The 27,033-nt window shown below is 34.4% G+C and overlaps 1 protein-coding gene across 3 annotated transcripts in view; it reads right to left on the bottom strand.

The window, feature by feature from the left end:
- Positions 1 to 12,995: 12,995 nt before the first annotated feature.
- The window catches only part of EMC2 (ER membrane protein complex subunit 2), a 46,067-nt gene continuing 32,029 nt past the window's right edge, over positions 12,996 to 27,033 (bottom strand). For 2 of the 3 annotated variants that reach the window (XM_025871004.2, XM_073893105.1), the window contains exons 10-11: positions 25,891 to 25,995; positions 12,996 to 15,478 (exon numbers count right to left, since the gene is read on the bottom strand). In XM_025871004.2, the coding sequence (XP_025726789.1) occupies positions 15,392 to 15,478; positions 25,891 to 25,995 (192 nt within the window). In that variant the 3' untranslated portion in view covers positions 12,996 to 15,391. The remainder of the gene's footprint in view (positions 15,479 to 25,890; positions 25,996 to 27,033) is intronic. The other variant, XM_073893104.1, reaches the window with a different exon arrangement.

Below are 27,033 nucleotides of genomic sequence, written 5' to 3'. Positions count from 1 at the left end.
GTAAATAAATTAAATTCTCCAATCAAAAGGCATAGGGTGGCTCAATGGTTAAAAAAAAAACAAGACCCAACTATATGATTCCTAAAGAGACACAACTCAACTTCAAGAACACATAGAGGCTCAAAGTGAAAGGACAGAAAAAGATTCCATTCAAAGGAAATCCAAAAAAGAGCAGGTGTACCTACATTTAATCAGACAAAACAGATTCCAAGTCAAAAAATGTAACAGGAAACCAAGAAGGTTATTATATAATGATAAAGGGGTTAATTCATCAAAAATATATAACAATTACAAATATATATATGTACCCCACATCAGAGCATCTAAATATAAGCAAATACTAACAGATCTGAAGGGAATAATAAACAAGAACACAATAATAATAGGAAACTTCAATATCCCACTCTCAACAATGGGTAGACCATGCAGACAAAATATTAATAAGGAAACACTTAACTTAAATCGCACTTCATACAAAAAGACATAACAGAAATATACATTCCATTCAACAACAGCAGAACACATATTGTTTTCAGGTGCACATGAAACATTCTCTAGACTAGATCTATACGTTAGGTCATAAAACAAATCTTACCAAATTTAGAAGATTGAAATCATACCAAGAATCCTTTCCAAACACAGTAATATGACACTAGAAATAAGGAACAGGAGAAAAGCTGGAAAATTCACAAATACATGAAAATTAAACACACTCCTGAAAAACCGATTCAAAGATGAAATCAAAGGGAAACTAGAAAATATCTTGAAACAAATGATATTGGAAACACAACCTACCAAAATGTATGAAATGCAGAAAAAGTAATGCTAAAAGGAAATTTTATAACCGTAAGTGCTTACATTGAAAAGAGAAAGATCTCAAATAAATAGCCTAACTTCACACCTTAAGGAACTAGATAAAGGGGGCAGGAGCCTGGGTGGCTCAAGTAAGCTTCTGCCTTCAGCTCAGGTCATGATCCCAGGGTCCTAGAATCCAGCCCCTCATCAGGCTCTCTGCCCCTCCCCCTCACTCAGGCATGCTCTCTCTCCCCCCACCCCCATATCTGAAATAAATAAAATCTTAAAAAAAAATAAAATGAACTAGAAAAAGTAGAATAAGCTAAGCCCAAAGTTAGCAGAAGTAAGAAGATAACAAAGAGGTACAGAAATGGAAGATCAATAGAGAAATAGAGAATAGAAAATAGAAATAGAGAAATGAAATAGAGAATAGAAAAACATGGGCACCTGAGTGGATCAATCAGTTAAGCATCTGACTCTTGATTTCAGCTCAGATCATGATCTCAGGGTGGTGAGATCAAGCCCTGAGTCTCTCCTTTTCTCTCTGCCCCTCCCCCCCAACTCATGTGCACACATGTGCTCTCTCTTAAAAAAAAAAGAATAGAAAAACAATCAAAAAGATCAACAAAATGAAGACTTGGTTTTGTGAAAAGACAAACAAAATTCACAAACCTGTAGGTAGACTTACTGAGAAGAAAAGAGGGAGGACTCAAGTAAATAAAACCATAAATGAAAGAGGAGAGATTACAACTGATACCAGAGAAATACAAAGAATCATAAGAGACTACCAACGACAATCAGACACCAACAAATGGGACAACCTAGAAGAAATGGATAAATTCATAGAAACACACAGCCTATTAAAACTAAATCATAATCATGGAACACTACATAAAAAACTAATGATGTATTCTATGGTGACTAACATAATAAAATTAAATTAAATTTTAAAAAAACCTAAATCATGACTAGAAAATTGTAACAGATCACAATTACCAGCAAGAAGATTGACTCAATAATCAAAAACCTCTCAACAAAAAAAAGTCCAGGACCAGATGGCTTCACTAGTAATTTCTATCAAACATTTAAGTAATTAATCCTGATACTCTCTAACTCTTCCAAAAATTTGAAGAAGAGAGAACATTCCCAAATCCATTTTTACAAGGCCAGCACTATTTTGATACCAAAGCCAGAATAGGATACCACAAGGAAAGAAAACTATAGGCCAGTATCTGTGATGAATACACATGCAAAAATTCTAGCAACTAAATACTAGCAAAATACTAGCAACTGAATTCAAAAGCATGTTAAAAGGACCATACACCATAATCAAGTGGAATTTTTTTTGAAAAAAATTCAAAATTCTTTCACGATAAAAACGCTCAACAAGTAGGGTATAGAAGGAATATACCTCACATTATAAAGGCCATACCTGACAAACACAGAGATAACATCATACTCAGCAGTGAAAAATTGAAAACCTTCCCACTAAAATCAGGAACAAGACAAGGGTGCCCACTCTTACCACTGCTATTCAACAAAGTACTGAAATTTCCTTGGTGTCAGCATTGGCAATGATTTTTTTGGATATGACGTCAAAGGGACAGGCAACAAAAACAAAAACTCAACAAGTGAGACTACATCAAATTAAAAAGCTCTGCACAGCAAAACAATCAACAAAATAAAAAGGCAACCTAAAAAATGGGAGAAAATATTTGTAAACCATACATCTGATAAGAGGTTAACATCCAAATTATATAAGGAACTCCTACAACTCAACAGCAAAAAAAAAAAAAAAAAACTTTTTTAAATGGGCAAAGAATCTGAATTTTTCTAAAGAAGACATACCAAGTACATATCAATATCAATATCACTAATCAGGGAAATGCAAAGCAAAACCACAGTCACCTGTTAGAATGGCTGTCATCAGAATACCAGAAATAATAAATGCTGGAGATGATGTGGCAGAACAGGGACCCTAGTGCACTATCAGTAGGAATGTAAATTGGTACAGTCATTATGGAAGTGGAGGTTCCTTTAAAAATTAAAAATAGAACTACCATATGATCCATCAATTCTACTTCTGAGTATATATCCAAAACTATATCCAAATGTAATGAAGAGATATCTGCACCCCCATATTCACTGCAGCATTATTCATAATAGCCAAGACATGGAAAGAACCTAAGTGTTCACAGATGGATGAATGGACAAAGAAAATGTGGTGTGTGTATATAATTCAGCTATAAGAAAAAAGGAGAAGATCCTGCCTTTTGTGACAACATAGATGGACCCTGAGGGCATTATGCTAAGTGAAATAAGTCAGAGAAAGACAAATACAGTATGATTTCATTTACATGTGGAACCTAAAAATGTCAAACTCATGAAACAGAGAGTAGATTGATAATTACCAGGGCTAGAGGCCGGGGGAAATAGGAAGATATTGGTCAAAGGGCACAGAATTTGAATTATAAGATGAGTTCTAGGGATCTAACGAACAGCATGTACATAATATGTACTGTATACCTGAAAGTTGCTAGGATAATAAATCAAATCATTACATTGTACACCTTAAACTTATACAATGTTATATGTCACTTCCATTTCAATAAAGCTGGGGAAAAAAGAAAAAAATAATGCTTTTTAACACTGTCTAGTTGAAGAAACCTATAAGTCTCAACATCTTACAGTGTTTTGTCAATAAATAAATTTTAAAACTTGTTCTTTTAGGGGTGTCTGGGTGGCTCAGTTGTTGGGTGGCTGTCTTTGTCTTGGGTCATGATCCCAGGGTCCTGGGATCAAGCCCTGCCTCAGGCTCCCTGCTCAGTGGGGAGCCTGCTTCTCCCTCTCCCACTGCCTGCCGCTCCCCCTGTTGTGCTCTCTCTCTGTCAAATAAATAAATAAAATCTTAAAAAAAATTAAAAATAAATAAATAAAACTTGCTTTTATATGCTTCCTGTCCCACCTGAAAAACCATAAGAAACCCTGGGGCGCCTGGGTGGCTCAGTCATTAAGCGTCTGCCCTCAGCTCAGGTCATGATCCCAGGGTCCTGGGATTGAGCTCCCTCCTTGTGTTCCCTCTCTAGCTGTATCTCTCTGTCAAATAAATAAAATCTTTAAAAAAAAAAAAAGGAAAGAAAAAAACCAATAAAGGGTTCTTTCCATTCACTCTTAATTTTATTTTATTGTTATGTTAATCACCATACATTACATCATTAGTTTTTGATGTAGTGTTCCATGATTCATTGTTTGCGTATAACACCCAGTGCTCCACACAGAACGTGCCCTCTTTAATACCCATCATCAGGCTAACCCATCCCCCCACCCCCCTCCCCTCTAGAACCCTCAGTTTGTTTTTCAGAGTCCATTGTCTCTCATGGTTCGTCTGCCCCTCCAACTCCCCCCCTCCATTCACTTTTTTTTTTAAGATTTCATTTATTTATCTGAGAGAGAGAGATAATGAGAGAGAGAGAGCATGAGAGGGGGGAGGGTTAGAGGGAGAAGCAGACTCCCTGCCGACCAGGAAGCCTGATGTGGGACTCCATCCCGGGACTCCAGGATCATGACCTGAGCCGAAGGCAGTTGCTTAACCAACTGAGCCACCCAGGCGCCCCCTCCATTCACTTTTTATTAGCATTTGAAAAACTCTACCTACTTGTATGTTCAGACCTCTAGCACGAAAGCTTACTCAACAGCTGTGACTTCTAAAATTATACTTAAAAAATTCATTGAATGCACCAAGATAAATTTTTACTCTTTCTGTGTATATAAGTCATGATTTATAATATCTCTCAAATATTTCCATAATTATTTTAGTTGGTAATAACATATTAAAATCAGCCCTAATGTCATTGAATCAGGTTTTAAAAAGTGTAATTCTTGAACTTGATTTGTTATCCATCTCAAGAGGACTTATTAAGTAAACTGCCTTTCTGAAACTATTAACAAAAATATTGTCTTATATACAGCAATATTAAGTCACACGTAGAGGCACCTGAGTGGCTCTGTTAGTTAAGTGTCCAACTCTTGATTTCAACTCAGGTCTTGATGTCAGGATCATGAGTTTGAGCCCCAGGTTGGGCTCCACACTGGGCGTAGAGCCTACTTAAACAAAAAAAAAAAGTCACATGTGAAAACAACATATATAAAAAAATCCACAATTATATTATTTAGTTTTATTTTGATTAAGATATGCCTACTTTCTGGGGTTTAAAATAACATTAAATCAGCCCAACAGTTTTATACTTTAAAACTCATAAAATTTACTCTAGGTGGCGTACTTCTATAAGCTTGTTGGAGGAAAAAAATATAATTGAAAATCAAGCTTTTTCATTTCTGATCAATGACTATTAAAAATATGAATTCCAGTATTAGTTCACGAACATTTGAGATCTGTTAATAGAAAATTAAGTGCAAATTTAAAGTTACTAACTAAATTAGGATGTAATTATTAACACAAGATACTCCATTATGATTCTCTTTAGACTAATAAATACTTCCTTGTGGAAAAATCTTTATAGAGAAGTCTCATGCAGAAAGATGAAATACCCTCCAAAATGAAGTAAAAAAACCAATGTTGTATTCAATTATTTTTACATCTTCAATTCATATTTTAAAACTCCCTCTCATTCTAATATTTATAAGACTGCATTTAGGCAAGCACCAGAGTTCTGATTCTTGGGTGCCACTTAAGGTACAACCACATCTTTGGTAGCACGTCTATTTCCTCACTGCTCTTAGTTCCCTTAAATCATCACATACATATCATGCTATTTGAAGTTCTTTGGTGGCAAGACAATTTTTATAGTTTTTCTTTGGTCATTTTTATCTGGAAACTCCCAACTTTGATTCCCCTCACAAGAATTATGATCATTTATCCCAGTACTTTTTTTTGGTCAGATTGGGGGTGGGGGTTACATTGAGGAATTATCAACCAATGGACTGCGTTTTCTCTGGTTCTCTCTGTCATACTAAGTATGACACATAAAACAGTGAAATTGGATCTAAAATCAGTGGTCATTTGAGTCCAATTCTTTTTTTTTTTTTTTTAAGATTTTATTCATTTGACAGAGAGCCAGAGAGCACAAGCAGAGGAAATGGCAGAGGGAGAGGGAGAAGCAGGCTCTGCACCGAGCAGGGAGCCCGATGCGGGACTCAATCCCAGGACCCTGGGATCATGACCTGAGCCGAAGGCAGACGCTTAACCATCTGAGCCACCCAGGCGCCCCCATTTGAGTCCAATTCTTAAAACTACTGGCTATAGTTAACATTCTGGAGAACTTCAAACTGATTTGAAATTGATATATTATGGTAGATATTGTTACCTAGATTTTAAAGAATATGCTATTTGATAAATCTTAACTTTTTGGTCATTCACCTGATAAAATCACATATTCAAATAATTCTTACCCATGTTTTCATGTAATATTTAAGTTCCCTATAAAAGATTTGAATTCACAAAGGATCTCTTAGTAGTGTATCTCTCAAGTTACTTAGGTATAAACTCAGATTTCTTCAAAGTTAGTGTCCATTCTCTACTTGGAAAAGTTCAGTTTTACTTGAACATCTGCAAGTAGACATTTCTCTATCAGTGACTTATTTGCCAAATTACTGTCTCCAAGTTGTTTTGGTGGCAGCAGTTTTTTGAGGTAGAGGAAATCCTCCAGGACCTAAAGACCTGAAAATGAGTTGTATGTTGTATGTTCTTATAATGCTTGTTTTCTTATATTAAACAGTGGACATGCAATTGACCCCACTGGAATTCATTCATTTGCAGCTGAAATAGTTTGCTGTGATATGGTTCTAATTTAACTTTTTTTAAAAAAAGATTTTATTTATTTATTTGAGAGAGAGAGCATGAGCAGGGAGACGGGCAAAGGGAGAGGGAGAAACAGGTTCCCCACTGAGCAGGGAGCCTAACACCGGACTCGATTCCAGGACCCTGGGATCATGACCTAAGCCAAAGGCAGATGCTTAACCGACTGAGCCACCCAGATGCCCCCTAATTTAACTTTCTAAGCATCAAAATCTTTCTATTAATCAGATTTTTATATTAAGAAGCAATAAATGTAGAACGGAGGACTTAATATTATTCTTGTTTTCTACTATGCCCATTATAATACAAAGCTCACACCATCTACACCCCCATTGTGGTTATTACAATTGAGTGCAAAAAGAAATACAAATATACATATATACATAGAAAGAGAGAGAGAGGCATATATATGAACGTGTGTGTGTGTGTAGATATACAGAATTTCTCTTTTTAAAGACCACTGACCCACTTCCATCTCCTTTCTCTTAAAAAAAAAGTTTTTAAGAAAAGCTTTTGAGGGCAACTACTATAAATCAAATAAATTCAGTCTGACTTCCGAGAAAGGTAGTATGTATGTATGTATATATACTATATTTCTACATATATACTAATTTTAAAATTACCAAGGGAAAAACATTCCATTCAATATACAAAACATACTTGTATACCTCAGTTCTTTATTTTGGCATCAAGGGAAAACAGAGTTGCAAAAAAAAAAAAAAAATGAAATGGGGAAAAAGGTGAGGAACAGAAGAGAGGATAACACAGAGAACACTATACACACATATAATGCAAGAAACAAAGGAAATAATACAAATCTCCACAGAATCACTTGCTTCTTCCAATCAGTCTTCCAATAACCAAGTCAACTGTAGAAAAATGGTTTTCAAATTTTAGTGGGCTTTAGGAATACCTGATGGGTTTGTTAAAACACAAATTGCTAGACAGAGTCCTGAGTCTCTCATTTAGTAGACTGGGTGAGGCTCAATAATTTGCATTTCTAACAAGTTCAAAAATACTTCGAGAACCATTAACAAAAAATTTTCAATGGCCCATTAATCACTTTTGATCATTTGCAATATCCTTACAGTTGGGGAATTCCTACAGCTTATTGAGAATGGCTCCAGTTTATATTGTTAATCATTATATTTTCTATTCTTTATATGGTATATATAATCTCATTGGCAGTCTTATAATATTGTTCATATGATATGCAGATTCGATTTTTGGGTAACTTTCTGATTACTTAATTTTGCCACAAAGTGAAGCTAAACTACTTCCGGAAGTAAGATTTGTTAAATAAATTTTATCAAGATGTGCATAGTTTTTTTTTTGTATTAAAAGAAATATGTACTATGTGCAGGTATCATGCTAGAACCTGGGATGAAAAAAGTGGACAAATATAGGCATGGTTTCTGACCCCCTGTAATTAGAGAATCTACTGAGGGACACAATTATCTGAAAATATAAATAAGGTGATAAATACTCCCAATGAGAGGTGTATGATAATATAAAAGTATACAACAAACTTTTCCAGAGTAGCTAAACATTTGACATTTCCCGGTTGCTCCACATAATCATCAGCACACAAAATTATGGGTATGTTTTTAGCTAGGTGTGGGTGGTATGCCATTATAGCTTCCAATTTGCACTTCCTTATTAATAGCAAATGATGTTGAACATTTTTCATGTGCATATTTGCCATCCCTACAGCCTCTTTAAGTGTCCAAGTCTTTTGCCCATTTTTTTCTATTGAATTTTGAAAGTTCTTTATATATTCTGAAAAGTTCTTTATATTTAATAAACGATTGCAAGTATTTTCTATGGCTTGTTTTTTCATCTCTTTTAACAGGTCATTCTCAGAACAAGTTTTTATTTTTGACAAAGTCCAATTTATTCATCTTTTTAAAAAAAAAGATTGCACCTTTGCTGTCACTTGAATTCTGCCCTAACCCTAGGTCAAAGAAATTTCTTCCTGTTTTTTTTTCCCAAAAACTTTGTAGTTTTACATTTTACATCCAGATTCATGAGCCATTTTGAGATAACTTTTTTATAAGCTGGGAGGTCTAGGTTGAGGGCCTTTCTGCTATGAATGTCTAATTTTTTCAACATTATTTGCTGAATATTCAATTGTCCCAGACCAATTCCTTCATTGAATTGCTTATGCATCTGTCTCAAAAATTTGTTTGCCATACTGGTGTGGGTCTGTTCCGGACTCTCTTCTGTTCCACTGCTCCTTGTGTCTATCATTCTGACAAAACCACACAGTCAGTAACAATACCACTGTTTTGATTACTATAGCTACATATGTCAGTATCTGGTAGTCTGATTCTTCCAACTTTATTTTCATTTGCAAAGTTGTTTAGACTATTCTAGTTCCTTTGCTTTTCATATAAATTTTATAAAGTTCTAGCTACAAAGAATCTGTGATTTTGATATTAATTGCACTATAGCTATAGCCCATTTGGGGGCAATTAACATCCTTACTATATTGTCTTTCAATCCATGAATGTGGTTATGTCTCTCCATTTATTTAAGTCTTCTTTGATTTCTTTCTTAATATTTTATTTTTGAGCAATTGTAAATGGTATTGTTTATTCCTAACATATAGAAATATGATGGATTTTTTGTTGACCTTTAGTCTATGATCTTGTAAAACTCACTTATTAGTTCAGGGTGTTTTTGGAGATCTCCTGGGATTTTCTATGTAGACCATTGGGTTATCTGTAAATATAGACAGCTTTACTTCTTCCTTTCCAATCTGTATGCCTTTTATTCCTTTTTTTATCTTACCGCACTAGCAAAGATATCAAGTATTATGTTGAATAGAAGTGGTAAGAGTACACATCCTTGTTTCATTCCCAATCTTAGGAAAAAAGCATTTATTCTTTCATCAAGATGATGTTAGGTGTTTTATTTTTTTTAAGATTTTGTCAGAGAGAGAGGGAGAGACAAAGAGAGCACAAGCAGGGGGAGCGGCAGGCAGAGGAAGAAGCAGGCTCCCTGCCGAGCAAGGAGCCGCATGCAGGACTTGATCCCGGGGCCTTGGGATTTATGACCTGAGCTGAAGGCAGATGCTTAACTGACTGAGCCACCCAGGCATCCCTAGATGGAAGTTTTATAGATTTTTTTTTTTTATCAGACCAAGGAAGCTTCCTTCTATTGCTAAATTAGTTTTCATCATAAACGGGGTTGAATTTCGTCAAATACTTTTTTTACATTAATTGATATGATAATGTGTTTTTTCTTATTTTCTTAATACGATGGATTGCATTCACTAAATTTCAATTATTAAAGCAGCCTTGCATATCTGGAATAAACCCCACTTGGCTGTGGAAACAATTCAGGTCTTTCCATGGAGAACTGATTACCAGACTGAGGTACATCCATACAATGGAATATTATTTAGCAAGAAAAAGGAACGAACTACTGACACAGCAACACTTATGGATCTAAAGGGCAATACACTGAGTGAAAATTCAGTCTCAAAGGGTTATAAGTTGTATGATTCTACTGATGCAACACTCTTAAAAGTTATAGTGACGGAGGAAAAAAAATCAGTGGATGCCGGTCATTAGGGTTAGATGAAGGTATAACTATTAAGTAGCAAGAATGAGTTTGTGATGTTAGGTTCTAGATTTTGTTTATGGTGATTACATGGATCCATATATATGTCATTTTATAAACAGAAAAAAAAGAGCATGTAAATATTGTGAAATCGAAATAAGGCCAGTAACTTAGTTAATAGTATTATTGCAATGTCAATTTCCTGATTTGACAATATACTGTGGTTAAGATAATAGGAAGGGGCCCCTGGGTGGCTCAGTTAAGCAGCTGCCTTTGGCTCAGGTCATGATCCCAGGGTCCTGGGATTCAGCCCATCAGGCTCCCTTCTCAGCGAGGAGTCTGCCTCTCCCTCTATCCCTCCCCCGACTCGTGCCCTCTCTCTAATAAATAAAATCTTTTAAAAAAAAAGATAATAGTAAGAAGTTGGTGCAAGAGAAATTTCATACTGTTTTTGCAACTTCTTGTGAGTCAAAGTATTATAAAATAAAACATTATTTTAAAAATACAGGTAGAAAAAAAATAGAGGGGCCTGACCTCAGAAAGATAATGAGTCAAGGAAGGCTTTGTTCTATACGGAAGGAATGTGTACCAAGTTTGTAGGAAAAGAAAGCATTAACATGGAATTTAAATGTGGCTAAACTCAGAAATAGACGGGAGAGGAGAGGAAGACAGTTTACAACAGGGAATCTGAATCATCCTTCCTGGTTCTGATACTACATAGAACCTCACAGGCCAGGTACAGAGCAACAAAGGGAAACAACTGAAGAGTTTTAATGAGCGGGAGGGTATAAAGGCATTATTAGTGAAGTTTAGTCACATTCTAACTGCAATGGGAACAGACTGAGAAGTGAAGATATAGGAAATCTAGCTTTCTGACTACTGTTGTAATTCAGGAGTCAGGTGATGATGGCAATGAAAATGGAATAGAATGGACAGATCTGAAACGTATAATGCAGCATAAAATAAACAGAACACAGTTTCTATAAACAGAAAACATCCATCACATTGGTGAAACAGAACTAAACCATTTCAAAGGAATATGGTGGGAGTAAGGGGGTGCCAGACTGGAGCAATTTAAAGAATGGGGAAGAACAGATACAAGTTTAGAAAACTGAAGGAATGAGGCTGTAAACACAAACACAAACCCCCCCCCCCCAAAAAAGAGAGATGGGGTAGTAGCTGGAGGTGGATTGTGAAAATGAGGGGTGATATTTTAAAAAGGTAATGAAATGAGCACATTTGAGTGTTAATAGGAAGAATTTAGTTGAAATGAAAGAAAGAAATAAGAAAAATAGTTTAAGGACAAGTGTGAAGAAAAGAGATGATATGACATTTTGGGGAAGGCAGGATGCTCTATGGTAGAAGGCAGTATGGCACATTCATAAAACTAAGGCTTAAGTATAAAAAAATGAGGGGGACAATGGTGGGAAATCATTCAGAAAAGGGCAGGGCTACCTGCTTCTACTGTAAGAGAAAAAGAGGTGAAATCAGGCACAAAAATGTCTGATACTGGGTATGTTTTTCTCTGTAAAACAGTAAGAGGGCTCAATTAGTTTGCTAGGGCTGCCTTAACAAAGTACACAGAGAACTGGGTGTCTTAAAAAACAGAAATTTATTTCATCACAGTTCTAAAGGCCAGAAGTCCCAGATCAAGGTGTCAGGAGGGTTGGTTTCTTCTGTGGAATCACTCCTTGGATGGCAGGTGGGAATCTTCTCTTTGTCTTCCCATGGTTTTTCCTCTGTTGTCTGTGTCCTAATCTCTTCTTATAAAGATACCAATCATATTGGATTACGGCCCACCTATATGACCTAATTTTACCTTAATTATTACTTTAAAGACTATCTCCAAATAAAATCACATTCAGAGGTAGTAGAGGTTAGGATTTTGACATACGAATACTGGGGGGACACAATTCAGTCTATAACAAGAGGTTACTTGTCAAGAGTGAGAAGGGAGATAGGATACATCAGAGGTTCAAAGTGAAAGAGGTTCAAAGTAGTTCTAAATAGTCTAAAAGAGTTCTCACAATGATTACATGAAGTAATAGCGTAAATGGTCCATTTAGTTTATGTTCAGTTTAATTCAAAATGAAATTATGACTTTAAAAAAAATTATGACTTTATTATTCCACTAAAAAATTGTTTTACAAGTCAGAAAAATCTGAATTCTAATCCCTGCTCTAACAAGCAATGCCCCTTGGATATATCTCTTATTTTTCTCATTTTAAAATAGGAAGAACATATCACAGAATAGACATATGCCTCAGAGTATATTAGAAAGAACACTGACTTGGGAACCCCTGACATCCTGGTCCTGCTCTGTCTCAGAAGAGCTTAATTTCTCAGAAGCTTGATTCCTCATCCTAAAATGGAATATAACTAATTCATCTTTAAAGTCCCTTCTAAAATCCTACAGTTCTATGAAATAAAGTAAAATAAAGTTATTTTGAGAATAGATGGATTGTGGCATCAGAAAAAAAAGATTCTTTGAAATATTTACCAATAAAAATTATATGCTCCCAGCATACTGAAGCACTGGTTTTCCATTTCTATCTTTTCTACATCCTCCTCTGCTCCCAAGTCAGTATTATCCTATGGTTAAGGTTGGCTTAAATAGTGTATGCTGAGTTGCAACAAGATCTTACTTTTTTTATTGTATGTACTTGTCTACTTAACTTTAAATCATTACATTTTGAAACTCCATTCCCAGCATGTCCAAAATTTTAAAGAGTTTTACATACTAAAAAAAAAAAAAAAAGCTGATGGATATATTAGTCAGAAATATACATGGCAAAAGTAACAGAAAATCCAAACAATGTCTTAATCAAGAGTTTATTTTTCTCATGTAATAAGTGCAGAGATTGGCAAGTGCTCATGTTGGTTCAGGTGTTCAACATGCCATCAGGAACACCGGCTCTCTCTAATCTTTCTATAAAGCTATCTCTGAAAAGTAGCTTTTATTCTCCTATATATTGTTTCATAGTTGTAAGATGGGTGTTGTATCTCTAAGTATGTTGTTGACACTCATGGCCTGAAGGAGGAGAAAGAGGCAAAAAGCCTCACTTCACAAAGCTCTGACTTTTTAATTTGAAAGGAAGACCCTTCCCAATAGGCTTCTGTTCATTTTATTAGCCTTAAATAGGTCGTATGCCCATACTTTAGATATTTGGACACTACCCACTATGGTGGCCCTGAATCACGTGCAGCTATTAAAATTAAAATTAAATTAAATTAAAAATTCAATTTCTCAGTTCTACTGGCCATATTTCAAGTGCTCAAAAGCTACAGTTAGTAGCTACCATATTGGACAGCACAAATACAGAATATTTCCTAAACTGAAAAAAGTTCTGCTTTGGCATCTCACAGACCATAAGAAATGAAACCACCTCTGTTTTAGATCAATCATGATACATATCCTAGGGCTGAGGTAAGGTAAGGTCCTTATCTCCTTGAAGAGCAGGGATTTCTGCTCCTACGTGAACAATATAAGATACCCCTAACAAGCAAAAAGTGGCGGTAAAAGCAGTTGGCAAATGTCTGCCACAATAGGATGATCAGTACACTTAAATTGAAGTTTATAAATTACACATTAACAATGTACTTCATAAAAAATTCTTAGCAAGCAGGTATTAAAATTAGAAAAATAAAGTGAAACTTAGGCTGACAGTTATACAAGGCACTACCTTACACAAATATAATTGCTAAAGTAAACACTACCCTAGTGACGGACAGGAGACTAAGATAAGAAAGTAGTGGAATAATATATGAGCCTTTATAGAAAACAAATCTGAGATGGCTGATTATGTTGAAAATGCAGTTACTAAATTCACTGGCAAAAAAGAGTGCATCCTGTGATAACAAAGACTTGTTGGTAAGAATTAGCTTTCTATGGGGAGAGTTATTTCACATCTGCTCATTTCTCATGGCAGAATAAAATGAAAAAGACCGCAAAATAAAAGAATGAGACCAGATATGGAGAATAATATACTAACAGAATTATTCAAAAGATTAAAAAACTGATACTGACAATAGTTTTCTTCCTAAAGACTTCCAGGTTGTCAAGTCCTCCATGAACCCTATTTGCCTAAATCCAGCAATGACAAGTATGCAGGAGTTTCTGTATACTATTGTAAACTATTTCTATTAAGTAATTATACATGTATGTGATACATAGAATGTGTAATTTGTATATGTAAATTACAAACTACTACTAACAATACATGCCCTGAATGACTGATTTGTGTCTGAATAAAGTTCTCAAAGTGTCTCAAAGTTCTTTCTATTCCAATGAAACATGCAAAATACTGTTGAAGGTAGTATAACAGTTGTTTATCATGAAAAGAGAAAAAGGAAAAAGAAGCTCTTATTATTACCAAGGAGGTAATTAAATATGAGAATTGTAAAAATTTTGCTCTTAAACATAGTTTAGATTTTCTTATTTTCCCTAAGTAAAAATAACGTAGCTACTGAAACCTCTTTCATCACTACTGTCTGTTTTCTTAACATTATTTTATGCAAAATACTTAAAAGTTCAATAAATTTAACTTTCATAAAGGTTATAGCATTATAGCATTACAGCATACATGAACCTTAAAGCTTTTTATTGGTAAAAATCTCAATTATGTCCTATGGCAAAACAAAAATTTTACAGAGATACTACTGAACATTATTAAGCAAGATTTATGAGAATAACATTATAGCACATAAAACAATAGCTTACAGGAATGCACAGCAAAATCCAACTTGACATTATAAAGAGAATCAAAATAATTTGCCAACATTTTGCTTGTCAGCAATGCATGCTATGTATTTCTATCACAAAAAAAAGGGTTAACTAGAAACTGAATTCTGAAACAACATATTCACTATTTGAGTGTAACAAAAAGAATCTAGAATCTTCAGATGCAAGTTTAATAAATCACATGATTTATTTATGGGATTTCTACATCAGGTTGTGGTTTAAAAGAAGTTATATATGTGTGATATGAAGAGAATGATGTACAATCAATATGAATCTTGTTAAATCTCTCTTCTGTGGACTTTCTCCATCTTCCTGCTTAGCAATAAAAGGCATTTTTAGGTCTATATAAACATTCTTTACAATTGCCCTCTTAACAAAAAATTAGAATATAAATAGCACTAGGCATTTAGTAGTCACAGGCCAGTAAGTTCAATTGTGCAGTTGTGAAATGTAATGTGAAAGAGTTTGAAACCTTAAGACTGGGTGATCTGCAGTGTTTCCAACATGTCTTCGACTGCCTTAAGAGAGTATTTGGTTTCCTTCTTACTTCGACCTGCAAACTAATTAAAAAAAAAAAAATGCAATTAGGTTAAATTTCACGGCAGGTTCAAAATCACAATCTTACCTTCACATTGCTAATGAGAGCTAACATTATCTATTTTATCACTAGCAAGAAATCAAATATCTTTTCTTCAATAAAACAATTTGGGTTTTATTCTTTGCTTTTATTTCCCTTACCTCTGGAGACCTATACAGAAAAATGCTATGCCCAATGTCAGAGAAATTACTGCCCGTGTTCTCTTCTAGGATTTTTATGGTTTCAGGTCTCACATTTAGGTCTTATTGCATTTTGAGATTATTTTTCTCTATGGTAGAAGAAAATGGTCCAATTTCATTCTTTTGCCTGTGGCTGTCCAGTTTTCCCAACACCATTTTGTTGAAGAGATTTGTCTTTTTCCCATTACATATTCTTGCCTCTTTTGGTAAAGATTAATTAACCATATAAATGTGGGTTTGTTTCTGGGCTTTCTATCCTGTTCCACTGATCTGTGTCTATTTTTGTGCCAGTACCATATTGTTTTGATTACCAAAGCTTTGTAGTATAACTTGAAGTCCAGAATTGTGATACCTCCAGCTTTGTTTTTCTTTTTCAAGATTGCTTTGGCTATTCGGGGTCTTTTGTGGTTCCATGCAAATTTAGGATTATTTGTTCTAGTTCTGTGAAAAATGCTATTGGTATTTTGATAGGGATTGCATTAAATCTGCAGACTGCTTTGGGCAGTATGCACCGTTTAACAATATTTTTCTCCCAACCCATGAGTATGGAATATCCTTCTATTTTGCTTGTGTTGTCTTTAATTTCTTTCATCAATGCTCTAAATTTGGACTTTATATTTTCATTAAGGCTTCATTTTTAGTTGAAGTGTACTAAGATTTCACTGCAAAATTGGCCAATTTAAATGTTTAAGTAGTGTGATAACCTAGCAAAACATAAACTTGATTTTAAAACCCTCCTCTTTTGGAATATTGAAAAAGAAAAGCAAAGCTGGTGGCATCACAATTCTGGACTTCGAGCTCTATTACAAAGCTGTCATCATCAAGACAATATGGTACTGGCACAAAAACAGACACACAGATCAATGGAACAGAATAGAGAGCCCAGAAATGGACCCTCAGCTCTATGGTGAACTAATCTTCGACAAAGCAGGGAAGAATATCCAATGGAAATAGGACAATCTCTTCAATAAATGGTGCTGAGAAAATTGGACGGCCACATGTAGAACGAAACCAGAACCATTTCCTTACACCATTCACAGAGATAAACTCAAAATGGATGAAAGACCTAAATGTGAGACAGGAGTCCATCAAAATCCTTGAGGAGAACACAGGCAGCAACCTCTTTGACCTCAGCCGCAGCAACTTCTTCCTAGACACATCGCCAAAGGCAAGGGAAGCAAGGGCAAAACGAACTATTGGGACTTCATCAAGATAAAAAGCTTTTGCACAGCAAAGGAAACAGTCAACAAAACCAAAAGACAACCGACAGAATGGGAGAAGATATTCGCAAATGACATATCAGATAAAGGGCTAGTATCCAAAATCTATAAAGAACTTATCAAACTCAACACCCAAAGAACAAATAATCCAATCAAGAAAGGGGCAGAAGACATGAACAGATATTTCTCCAAAAAAGACATCCAAATGGCCAACAGACACATGAAAAAGTGATCAACATCGCTCGGAATCAGGGAAATCCAAATCAAAACCTCAGTGAGATACCACCTCACACCTGTCAGAATAGCTAAAATTAACAAGTCTGGAAACAACCGATGTTGGCGAGGATGCAGAGAAAGCGGAATCCTCCTACAGTGTTGGTGGGAATGCAAGCTGGTGCAGCCACTCTGGAAAACAGTATGGAAGTTCCTCAAGAAGTTAAAAATAGAGCTACCCTATGACCCAGCAAGTACCCCAAAGATATAAATGTAGTGATCCAAAGCGGCACCTGCACCCCAGTGTTTATAGCAGCAATGTCCCCAACAGCCAAACTATGGAAAGAGCCTAGATGTCCAACAACAGATGAATGGATAAAGAAGATGTGGTGTATGTATACAATGGAATATTATGCAGCCATCAAAAAAATGAAATCTTGCCATTTGCAACGACATGGATGGAACTAGAGGGTATTATGCTAAGCGAAATAAGTCAATCAGAGAAAGACAATTATCATGTGATCTCACTGATATGAGGAATTTGAGAAAAAAGACAGAAGATCATAGGGGAAGGGAGGGAAAAATGAAGACGAAACCAGAGAGGGAGACAAACCATAAGAGACTCAATCTCAGGAAACAAACTGAGGGTTGCTGGAGTGGTGGGGGGTGGGAGGGATAGAGTGGCTGGGTGATGGACACTGGGGAGGGAATGTGCTATGGTGAGCACTGGGAATTGTGTAAGACTGATGAATCACAGACCTGTACCCCTGAAAAAAACAATACATTATGTTAATAAAAAAAATTAAAAATAATTAAAAAAGTAAAATTATCCTCTTTTGACTAGAAAATTTTTATGAACTAAGAAGCATAATTTATAAGTGAAATTTATATTTCTATAGAAATGTGAACCATTTCTACTTCTCAGGCCTCTAAACAAATATTTATAATTTCAACAAAAGTAAAATATAAATGTAATTTCTAGTAAATATTTTAAAGTTGCAAGACATCTCTAAAATTATTTAAAGTAAGTCACAATCTTTAAAATTTTTCTGTAATTATTAGTTGACGAGACACGTTTCTGCAGTAAAGAGTTGTCAAATAAAACTGCTACATATTAAAATGATGTAAACATGTTTTAAAATATGCATTTCTAGTTTGTGAAGTTGTCATTTATTTTATAAAACCAAATTGGGACTGGATTTTATAATGAAAACAAAATACAATGGATTAAAAATGGTATCACTGCATATTTAAAAGCAAATTCATGGCATATTAAATTCAATATAGTGCACATAATCAGTATGGGAAACACTGTTGAATATCCCATGATGATTTTAAAATGGGTTTTCTAACTAGACTGACAATTCTCATCATTTATCTGTCACTGAATACTACAGATTTACTAAGTAAATGTTCCTTGTGGGGGTAAGAGAAGGTTTATTATATAGATATCTATATTCCCTGTGCCCCTGGTTAAAGTATTAACATTTGCTATTAGCAAAATATAGTATTTTCAAATTAACATCTAAGCACTCAGTAACATTTTCAAGTGACTGATCTTCCCTGCAAATACCAATGCTGTCTTAAGCACTTAGCACTTGATTTATGATGTGTTCCTTCTCTTTTGTAATTAACTTAATTTGGCAAACTTCTCATGACCTGTTGAGAAAGATTAAGTGATCAAGCACAGGTAAAATCACAGAAGCAACAGACTTCAGGAATTGGTAACCTGCCTCTGACCTTTCTGGCTGCAGGTTAACATTATGATTCTCCTACTTCCTAAACCATTAGCTTCTATGGTTGAATCTTGATTTGATAGAGTAAATAAAGGGGATTTCTATAAGAAATGCCAGGGGAAGAGAAAAGCTTCTCATAAGAATCAAGATCACTTTACCTTTCACAAAATATTACTAATTCAAGGAATTCAAATGTTAAGTATACAATTCATAATTACAAAATATGGTAAATAACAACACAACTTTTACAACTCTGCCTTTTCATAATTTCCTAAGGTGACCAAAGGATGTGGGGTGTGTTATTACACCTATTATCCAGTTGATAAATTCACTTTCACAAGGACTTACCAAGAACAGAAAGCCTTTTCTTTTACTACTGCCTATCCAAAGTAAACAGGAATGGTCCTAATCAGATACTTAAAGGCCTAATTCTAAGAAAAAGCTTTGATGGGTCTGAGCAAAACAGGATACCACATAGTAACATTCACTCTGATTTTTTAATTAGCAAAACAGAATAATGAAAAATTCTGTAGAGCTGAAGTCATAATTAGAATTTTAAAATACAGTACTTTTCTTGATTTGTTCTTAAACATAATAGTAGTAAATATAAATCTGTGATTTTCTTAATTAGCTAATTAAAAAAAAAATCACCTAAGATTGTGTATAAACACTACTGACAACCAGTGCAATTTAGAATAAACCAAACTTATTTGTGTCAGAACAAATAAAAAGAAAGTTGGAAATACAAATCTATCACTTCAAATTTTGCCTGACATGCAATTATTTTGTCTATTCCAGAATTATATGGCAATTTAACTGATTAAGCCGGAATCCTATTTTTCCCTCAAATCATGATTTAATTTTCCATTTCCCAAAAGGATAGTAACAGAATCACCTCTGCAATCATAAATAACATATGGATTGCTAGGACAGACAAATTTAACAGTGTACTAAAGAAGCATTTATCTGGAAAATTATTGTGAGTAGGTTCACATTAAAGTTTTTCATGAGCATTAATCAAACTTGCCTGCCTATACTGAACATGCTAAACTAATTACCTACTTGAGGAGCAAGTAGTAGCCATATTCTGTTTCATTATTAAGTAGAAAGAAAGAAGGAAAACCAGTTCTTAAAATCTCATTTTCTCTAATTTACAAATGCCTAGGAAAACATTACAATAAGGAGCATTTATTATATACTTTATACTTGTTTATATGCTTAGACATGAGTCATAAAATTCTCAATTAGATCCCAGAGATTTATCTAATTACTAAAATGTCAATCTCTGAAAGTTATACTTTCCACATTAATCACAAATCCTGTACTTTTGTTTTCATACAGTTAGATTTTGCTTAAAAAAACTCTTCTTTCATAATTCCCTATGGATCTTAAGGAAAACTCACCAGAAAGCATACTCAAATAATAAAAACTTGTTTATCAAATTCAAAGATCAATAATTTATCCATTGTGATAACTGGGATAAATTGGGCTAAAATTTACCTTTGCATAATTTGTGTAAAATAATATGGGTGGACAAAATACTAGGATAAATAAATTGGATTACTGGATGGATCAATCTCAGAAACATTATACTGAGTGGAAGAAGCCAGGCACAAAAGAGTACATAACCTATGATCTCATTTATATAAAGTTCTAGTACAGGCAAACTAATTTATAGTGATAAAAATCATATCAGTGCTTGTCTGCAGTGTCAGGAGGGGCTGACTGCAGAGCAGCAGAAGGGACTTTCTGGGGTGACAGAAATGCTGTATATCTTGAATGGGGTGATGGTGAGAAAGGAGTATATATACATCTGTGAAAACTCAACTGTGCATTTAAAATGTGTGCACGTTATTGTCTATAAATCATACCTCAATAAAGCAGATAAAAAGAAAAAGGCAAAATAAATGAAAATAGAAGGTGGGGAATACGGAGCTTTACAATAGTGTAAGAAATTGCCAAATGACCACATATTTCTCTTGCCATTGAGAGGTGAAGTATTACATCCCCTGAATCTGGGTTGGCCATGTGACATGCTTTGCTCAATGGAAAATTAGCCATATGTGACACAAACAGAGACTCAAAAAGCCCTTGAACGGTGGAGTTTGCCTGTTTGCTACTCTTGGAACCCTGAGACCACCACATGAATAAGTCCAAGTTAGCCTGCCAAATGAGAAACATGAGGCCCAGCACTTCCAGCTGACAGACAGCCAAAGTCAGATATTTAAGTGAGGCCATCAACCACTAGCATGGTGCAGAAACATAAATAAGCCCAGTCAAGACGAGCAGAATTACTCAACTGAGCCCAAGCCAAACAGCCTACTTACAGAATCATAAGCAAAGAAGTTGTTATTTTAATTCACTAAGTTAGCAAAAGGTAATGGATACAAATATTTATGGAATCTGATTCACAGAAAGAACCCAGAACCTCTACAGAAAAATACAAGCTTTTAAAAGCACAAAGAAATTTTATTTAAAACCTGTTACTGGTGTCTAGGGGCAAGTAAATTTTGCATGATGGGTTTAGTTGAGGAGTACTGGAAGTTGCTATACAGAAACCTGACAAGACCAACTGAGAGATGTGTTATCTTCCTGCAGTGGTATCTAAAATGTCAGAAACTGGCAAAAGTTCTTTTTTCTATCTTTCCTATAGAGTCAAGAGAAGACAAATCATATCTTCGGTAAAGATGGGTAAAACATCACTGTGGACTAAGGAGTTTACAATGCAAAACTCAAATACTGAAGAGTACCAGTGACACTCTTAGAGCTCCTTCCAAAGAACACTGAGACTTTATAAGTCTGTAAATAGAATGGATCTAATAAGGCAAAATTAAAAAAAAAAAAAAAAGAATGGCAGGGAGGGTAATTACTAAAGAACAGGGTTTAGATCTATGAACGATGGCTTAAAATACTGAAATGGTACGTTCATGTCCAGTGATAAGGTGCATCTCATAAAGCAGGGAAGGGCATATTTGTCTGGCCTTATATTACTGAAGAGACAGGGAGAAAGGAAAACAAACAAAACTATACTCTGAATTTAGTTACTACTCAGAGCTTTAAGTCTGAAATGAAAAGAGAAAACAAGTGAGGGTAGGCTATCAATTGTTCACACGAGAAAATAACTGACAGTGAAAAACTGCATTTATAGCTTCAGATACATTTATACCTGACATTTCTTTTTACAGGCAGTATATTGTGGCTTTCAGAGCATCAACTCTGGAGTCAGACTCCCTAGGTTTAAAAACAGCTGTCATTAACCAGCTATGGCACCTTGGGAAAGTTATTTAATCTTTCCATGCTTTAAGTTCTTCATTTGTAAAACAGGAAAAGTACCTACCTCATAAGAAATTTTCTATAAATATATGCTCTTATAACTATTCTTGTGGTGGTGGTTATAGTTGCAATGAACAAAGAAGGCATCATAAAGTAAACCTGGAGCATGTGATTAGTAAAAACAATGTAACAAATATTACTGTGATTTAGTGAAAATCACATATTAACTCCTTTAATCCTCAGAAAATTTCTATTGTGTCCATCTTGCAGATGAAAGGCTAGGCCCAGAAATGGTATGTAACTTATCCAAAATCGCATAAATAATAAATGTCAGAGCCAAACTTTGTAGACAATATGGATCCAGCATTTGTGTTCTTCTCTTAACTCCTACATGGTGATACTAGCTTCCAGGAAGGGGACTCATGATAGAATACAGAGATAGACAGAAACTCTCTAGATAGCTACTTGGGGGAAAACTGACCCTTATTTCACATCATACATAGAAATCAATTCCAAATGGACTGTGGATCTAAATACAAAAGGTAGAAGGAAAAAAACCTCTAAAGACACACAAAATTATCTGTATGACTATGAGTAGCAACTGATTTCTTAAGCAACACAAAAAGCACAAACCATTGGAGAATATAAATGAACATATTTCACTTCAGAACTTTTATTCATCAAAATCATTTGAGAGAGACTGCAAGTAAGAAAGTGAAGAAATTTGCTGCACACATAACAAAAAGCTCATAATCAGAGAAAACTAAAAAACAAAATAAAAAGTCATAAACCAATTAAAAATATAGACTTCATGAAAGAGACATCCAAATAGCCAATAAACATACAAAAAAGTGTTCAATCTCACTGGTCATCAGGGAGATGCAAAGTGAAACGATGAGATACCATTATACATAAACCAGAATGGCTATAATTATAAAAACTGACAGGACCAAGTATTGATAAAGATGTAGAACTATGAGGACTACCAAACATGGCTGGTGAGACTATAAACAACTGTTGTGGAAAACAAATTACAACCCATTATTTCCACTCAAAGGTATACACCCATCAGAAGTACATGTATACCAAAAGACTACAGCAATATTCAGTGTAGTATTATTCAAAATAGCCCCAAACAGGAAATAACCCAAAAGCCTATCAACAACTGACTAGATAAATTGTAGTATGTTCATACAATAGACTACAGTACAATAAAAATGAATGAACTACAGACATGAAGAGGGATAAATGTCATAAACATAACAGTGAAATAGGCTAGACAAAAATGAATGCATACTATGATACCATAAAGTTCAAAAACAAGTAAAGACTATGGGATTATTAATCAACACTCCTGAGGTTAACAGGAGTAGAATTAAGAGGATGTACTATGAGGGCTCTGGGGTGCTGTAATGTTTCTATTTCTTGACTTGGATACATTTACCTTGTATAATTAATTGAAATGTACATTTATGACTTGGGTTCTTTTTTCTATGTATGTTGTAATAAAAACTGATTTTAAAAATATACTCATGCTATGTCAAAAAAAGCACTCTCTGAGCAGCTAGTTGTTTCTCAAAAATACCTTAAAAACAAGGATGTAGTCTACAAACCATTACATTAGTTTTATATTATCAAAGTCTTATCTTCAAATCACACACACACATACATACACTCTAGACCTACTATGTGTGGAACCCTATTATAATCTGTGCTATCTCAAACTAACCGCATTTGAAGAAGCACAGCCTAGCTGATATTTATAAATACTCTGACTTACAATATGCCAACAGAAGTAATATCCTCTATTATACATAATAAAAATACACTAAAGTGACTTTAAATAATATGATCGTGGGGGCACTGAATTTTTTTAATCTCCCCAACCTTCTCCAACCAGGAGTACAAAAACAAAGAAAAAGCACGAAAAACAAAATAACAGAAAACAAGCCCAAAGAGAACATCTTCAAAAAAACTACATTACAGGTAATCCTCCAAAACCCTGTAATGTGGTTTTTATCACCAACAGTGGCAGGACCTCCAAAAGATCAATGGCTGTATGATAGGAGTATGTACGGTAGGATGGACAACCTACTACTCTACAAGCCACAGAAATGAAAACAGTGTGAATTGATGAATCTGCAAATGGCCTGCAAAACCAGGACAGTCTCAAAAGCTCCAAATCAAATGTGACGTTAAACAAGTCTAACAGTCTACAACCTCAAAATCTCTAAAATGTCCAGCAAACACTCTCTTCCAGGAGGAAAAAAACCTCACACTGAAGGATAATCACCCCCAATTGAAACCAAAACAGGGCAGAAACACTAGGGGTAAAAGGGAGAGATGGTTCAGATAAGGGAAAGGAGTGGATGAGAGGAAGGTAGTGATGTCCACAGGCAGCAAATCCGAGAATAAAATAAAAGAACAAAATGCAACATTTCAAGCTGAAAGCAACACCTCAAAATTCAAGATCTATAGAGCTCTAAGAGTAGAACAGAAGGCTGAAGACAGAAAATCTTTCTGAACCAGACTAGTTCTGAGAAAGACTGTGTATACAGAAAGGTCATATTTAAATTCTCTATAACAAAAAGGAAGCCATAAAAAGACAAGTTGGGAAAGTTATCCTATCTCTGATGCCCTCACTCCACAGAAACCCTCTCCTAATAAAAACTATCTGATTTAAACAAGGAGAACAGCAAAAACAAAATGAGAATATGATTAACTCCATAAAAAAATTAATACAGAAAATAACAGAAAAAGATTTGAAAGAAAATGAATGACAGAGGAAAGAGGTGAGAAAAGAAATCTAATAAACTTATAATTAGAGACCTGAAAAAAAATCTTGGGCTATCAAACAGAAAAAATATTTAACACAAAGCAACTCTTCTCAGATTAAAAGAAGATTAAATTTACATATTAAGTGGGTCTATTGTGCATTTGGGAAAACTGACCCAATAACAATCAACAAAACATACTGTAGTAAAACTACTGGATTTTAATGATAAAGAAAAAAATTCCTTTGGACATCCGGACAAAAAGTCTAAGTCACTTAGGCAAAGAAAATCAGGATGGAATAAGACTTAACAGCAATATTTTATCCTAAAACACAATGGAACAATATGTTTAAAATACTTAAGTAAATATAAGCCAAAGGTTATATTAAAAGCCAAACTATCCCTCAAATATAAAGACTACAGAGAAATAAGTTTATAAATGTGCAAGATGTAAGAAGATTTTATTTTGCCATGAGCTCTTCCTGGAGAATCTCCTACGGACAAGCTTCAGAAAACGAAGAAAAGAAATGCGTGAAGAAGTTTCAGCTAAGATCTGACACGTAAGCAGAGTACAAAAACTTTTTTATATAGTCTGGGTAGTTTACATTTAGGCTTTTCTTCCTCCCTTTTAATTACCTGAGATACTCTAATTAATAATATGTTACACACCCAATCTGCTTCTGAAATACACTGCACAATTTATTTACCTTTTCTGGATTTTTAGAATTACTTTTTATTTGCCAAATGCTGACTACTGAAATTTCCAGATAATAAGGCTACTTATGGGATCATAACAGGGTAATGAACTTCTTTTGAAAAAAGAAAAAAAATAAGTGATCCTACAAGTTAATTCTACACAATTAAAACACATTTGATTAAAACCAAAAGACATAAAAGTCCAATGATAAGACATTTGGCTTTGTAATTTAAGAAATATATTAACTGACCTATACGATAATATAAAATTATCAATACTGACCTGATAAGCTCTGTTTATTTGACTAGCTGCCCAACTAGCATATTTCATGTTGTCCTTTTTTGTTTTTGCACTTGCTTTTGGATTAGAAGCAATATGACTTGCCGACTAAAAACAAAAAAGAAACATCAAAAACAAAATTCCTTTTTTCTAGCCAAGATAATAATAATAAAAAAAATGTAAGGGTCATATTTGCAATGGGATAACAAAGAGTACCAAAACAATTTCAAAAATAAAGTGGAATGAAATTAGTGTTTAAAAATGAAAATATAGTTTAAAATATAGAATAAAGTGACAAAAAGAGAAAGAGCATCTTAAATAGCTAAATTTATTTTATTAGTTATCTACCACAACTCTTAATGGTAAAATTAAATACCTAAATACTGCAGAATATCATTTAAATACTGTAGAATATTGAAGGTCATTATTGTTATTAAATTACTATTTCTAGTTCTTTATTACTATATTACTTCAGCTTTCCTATGTCAGAATTATAGAATTATTGAATATTGATGTAAGAAGGAATATCAAAAATAATTTAGTCCGATTTCCTACATTAATGGATAAAAAAAAATTTAAGTCCAAAAGGAGTGATGTGACTTGACCAAAGCAAGTTACTGAAAGCCTTAAAAATAGAAAGAGATCCTCATTTCCAAACTAGTCCTCTTTTCACTTTACCAAGAGTTTCCAAACTATGTTGCACAGTACCAGTTAGAATGACTGCAATTTGATCAATCCATCCTCTCCTTTTAAAAAATGTACTTAAACAAGGGATTGTTAATCTAGAATCCATGAAAGAATCTGTAAACAACCAAAATTAAATACTAATTTTTAAGCATATACTGTATTTCTGGGAAGAGGAAGATCTTTTATCTTATGTTTAAATATATCTTATTCTTGAGGATTCATCCATGTGATTAAAAAAAAAAAAATTAAGCCTTTCTTTTATACCTAGCCTGTGTGACAGGCTCTTTCCCACTCTCTCCTCCTCTGTCAGTGAGGAATTTAGGAATTTACTGGCCAAAATCTTATTTTTACACCTGTATGTCTTTAATGTCACCTCTTTCATATGAATTTTGGCAAATGCAGTGATTAAGAAAATGACTCTGGAATCAACTCACGGAGCTGATATCCCAGCTCAATCAC

The sequence above is a fragment of the Callorhinus ursinus genome, unplaced genomic scaffold, assembly GCF_003265705.2.
Source record: "Callorhinus ursinus isolate GAN/ISIS: 27379988/994484 unplaced genomic scaffold, GSC_fseal_2.0 scaffold5, whole genome shotgun sequence".
In the NCBI taxonomy this organism is placed as follows: Eukaryota; Metazoa; Chordata; class Mammalia; order Carnivora; family Otariidae; genus Callorhinus; species Callorhinus ursinus.
Note: the sequence above shows the minus strand (reverse complement) of the source record. Positions and strands in the feature narration are given on the sequence as shown.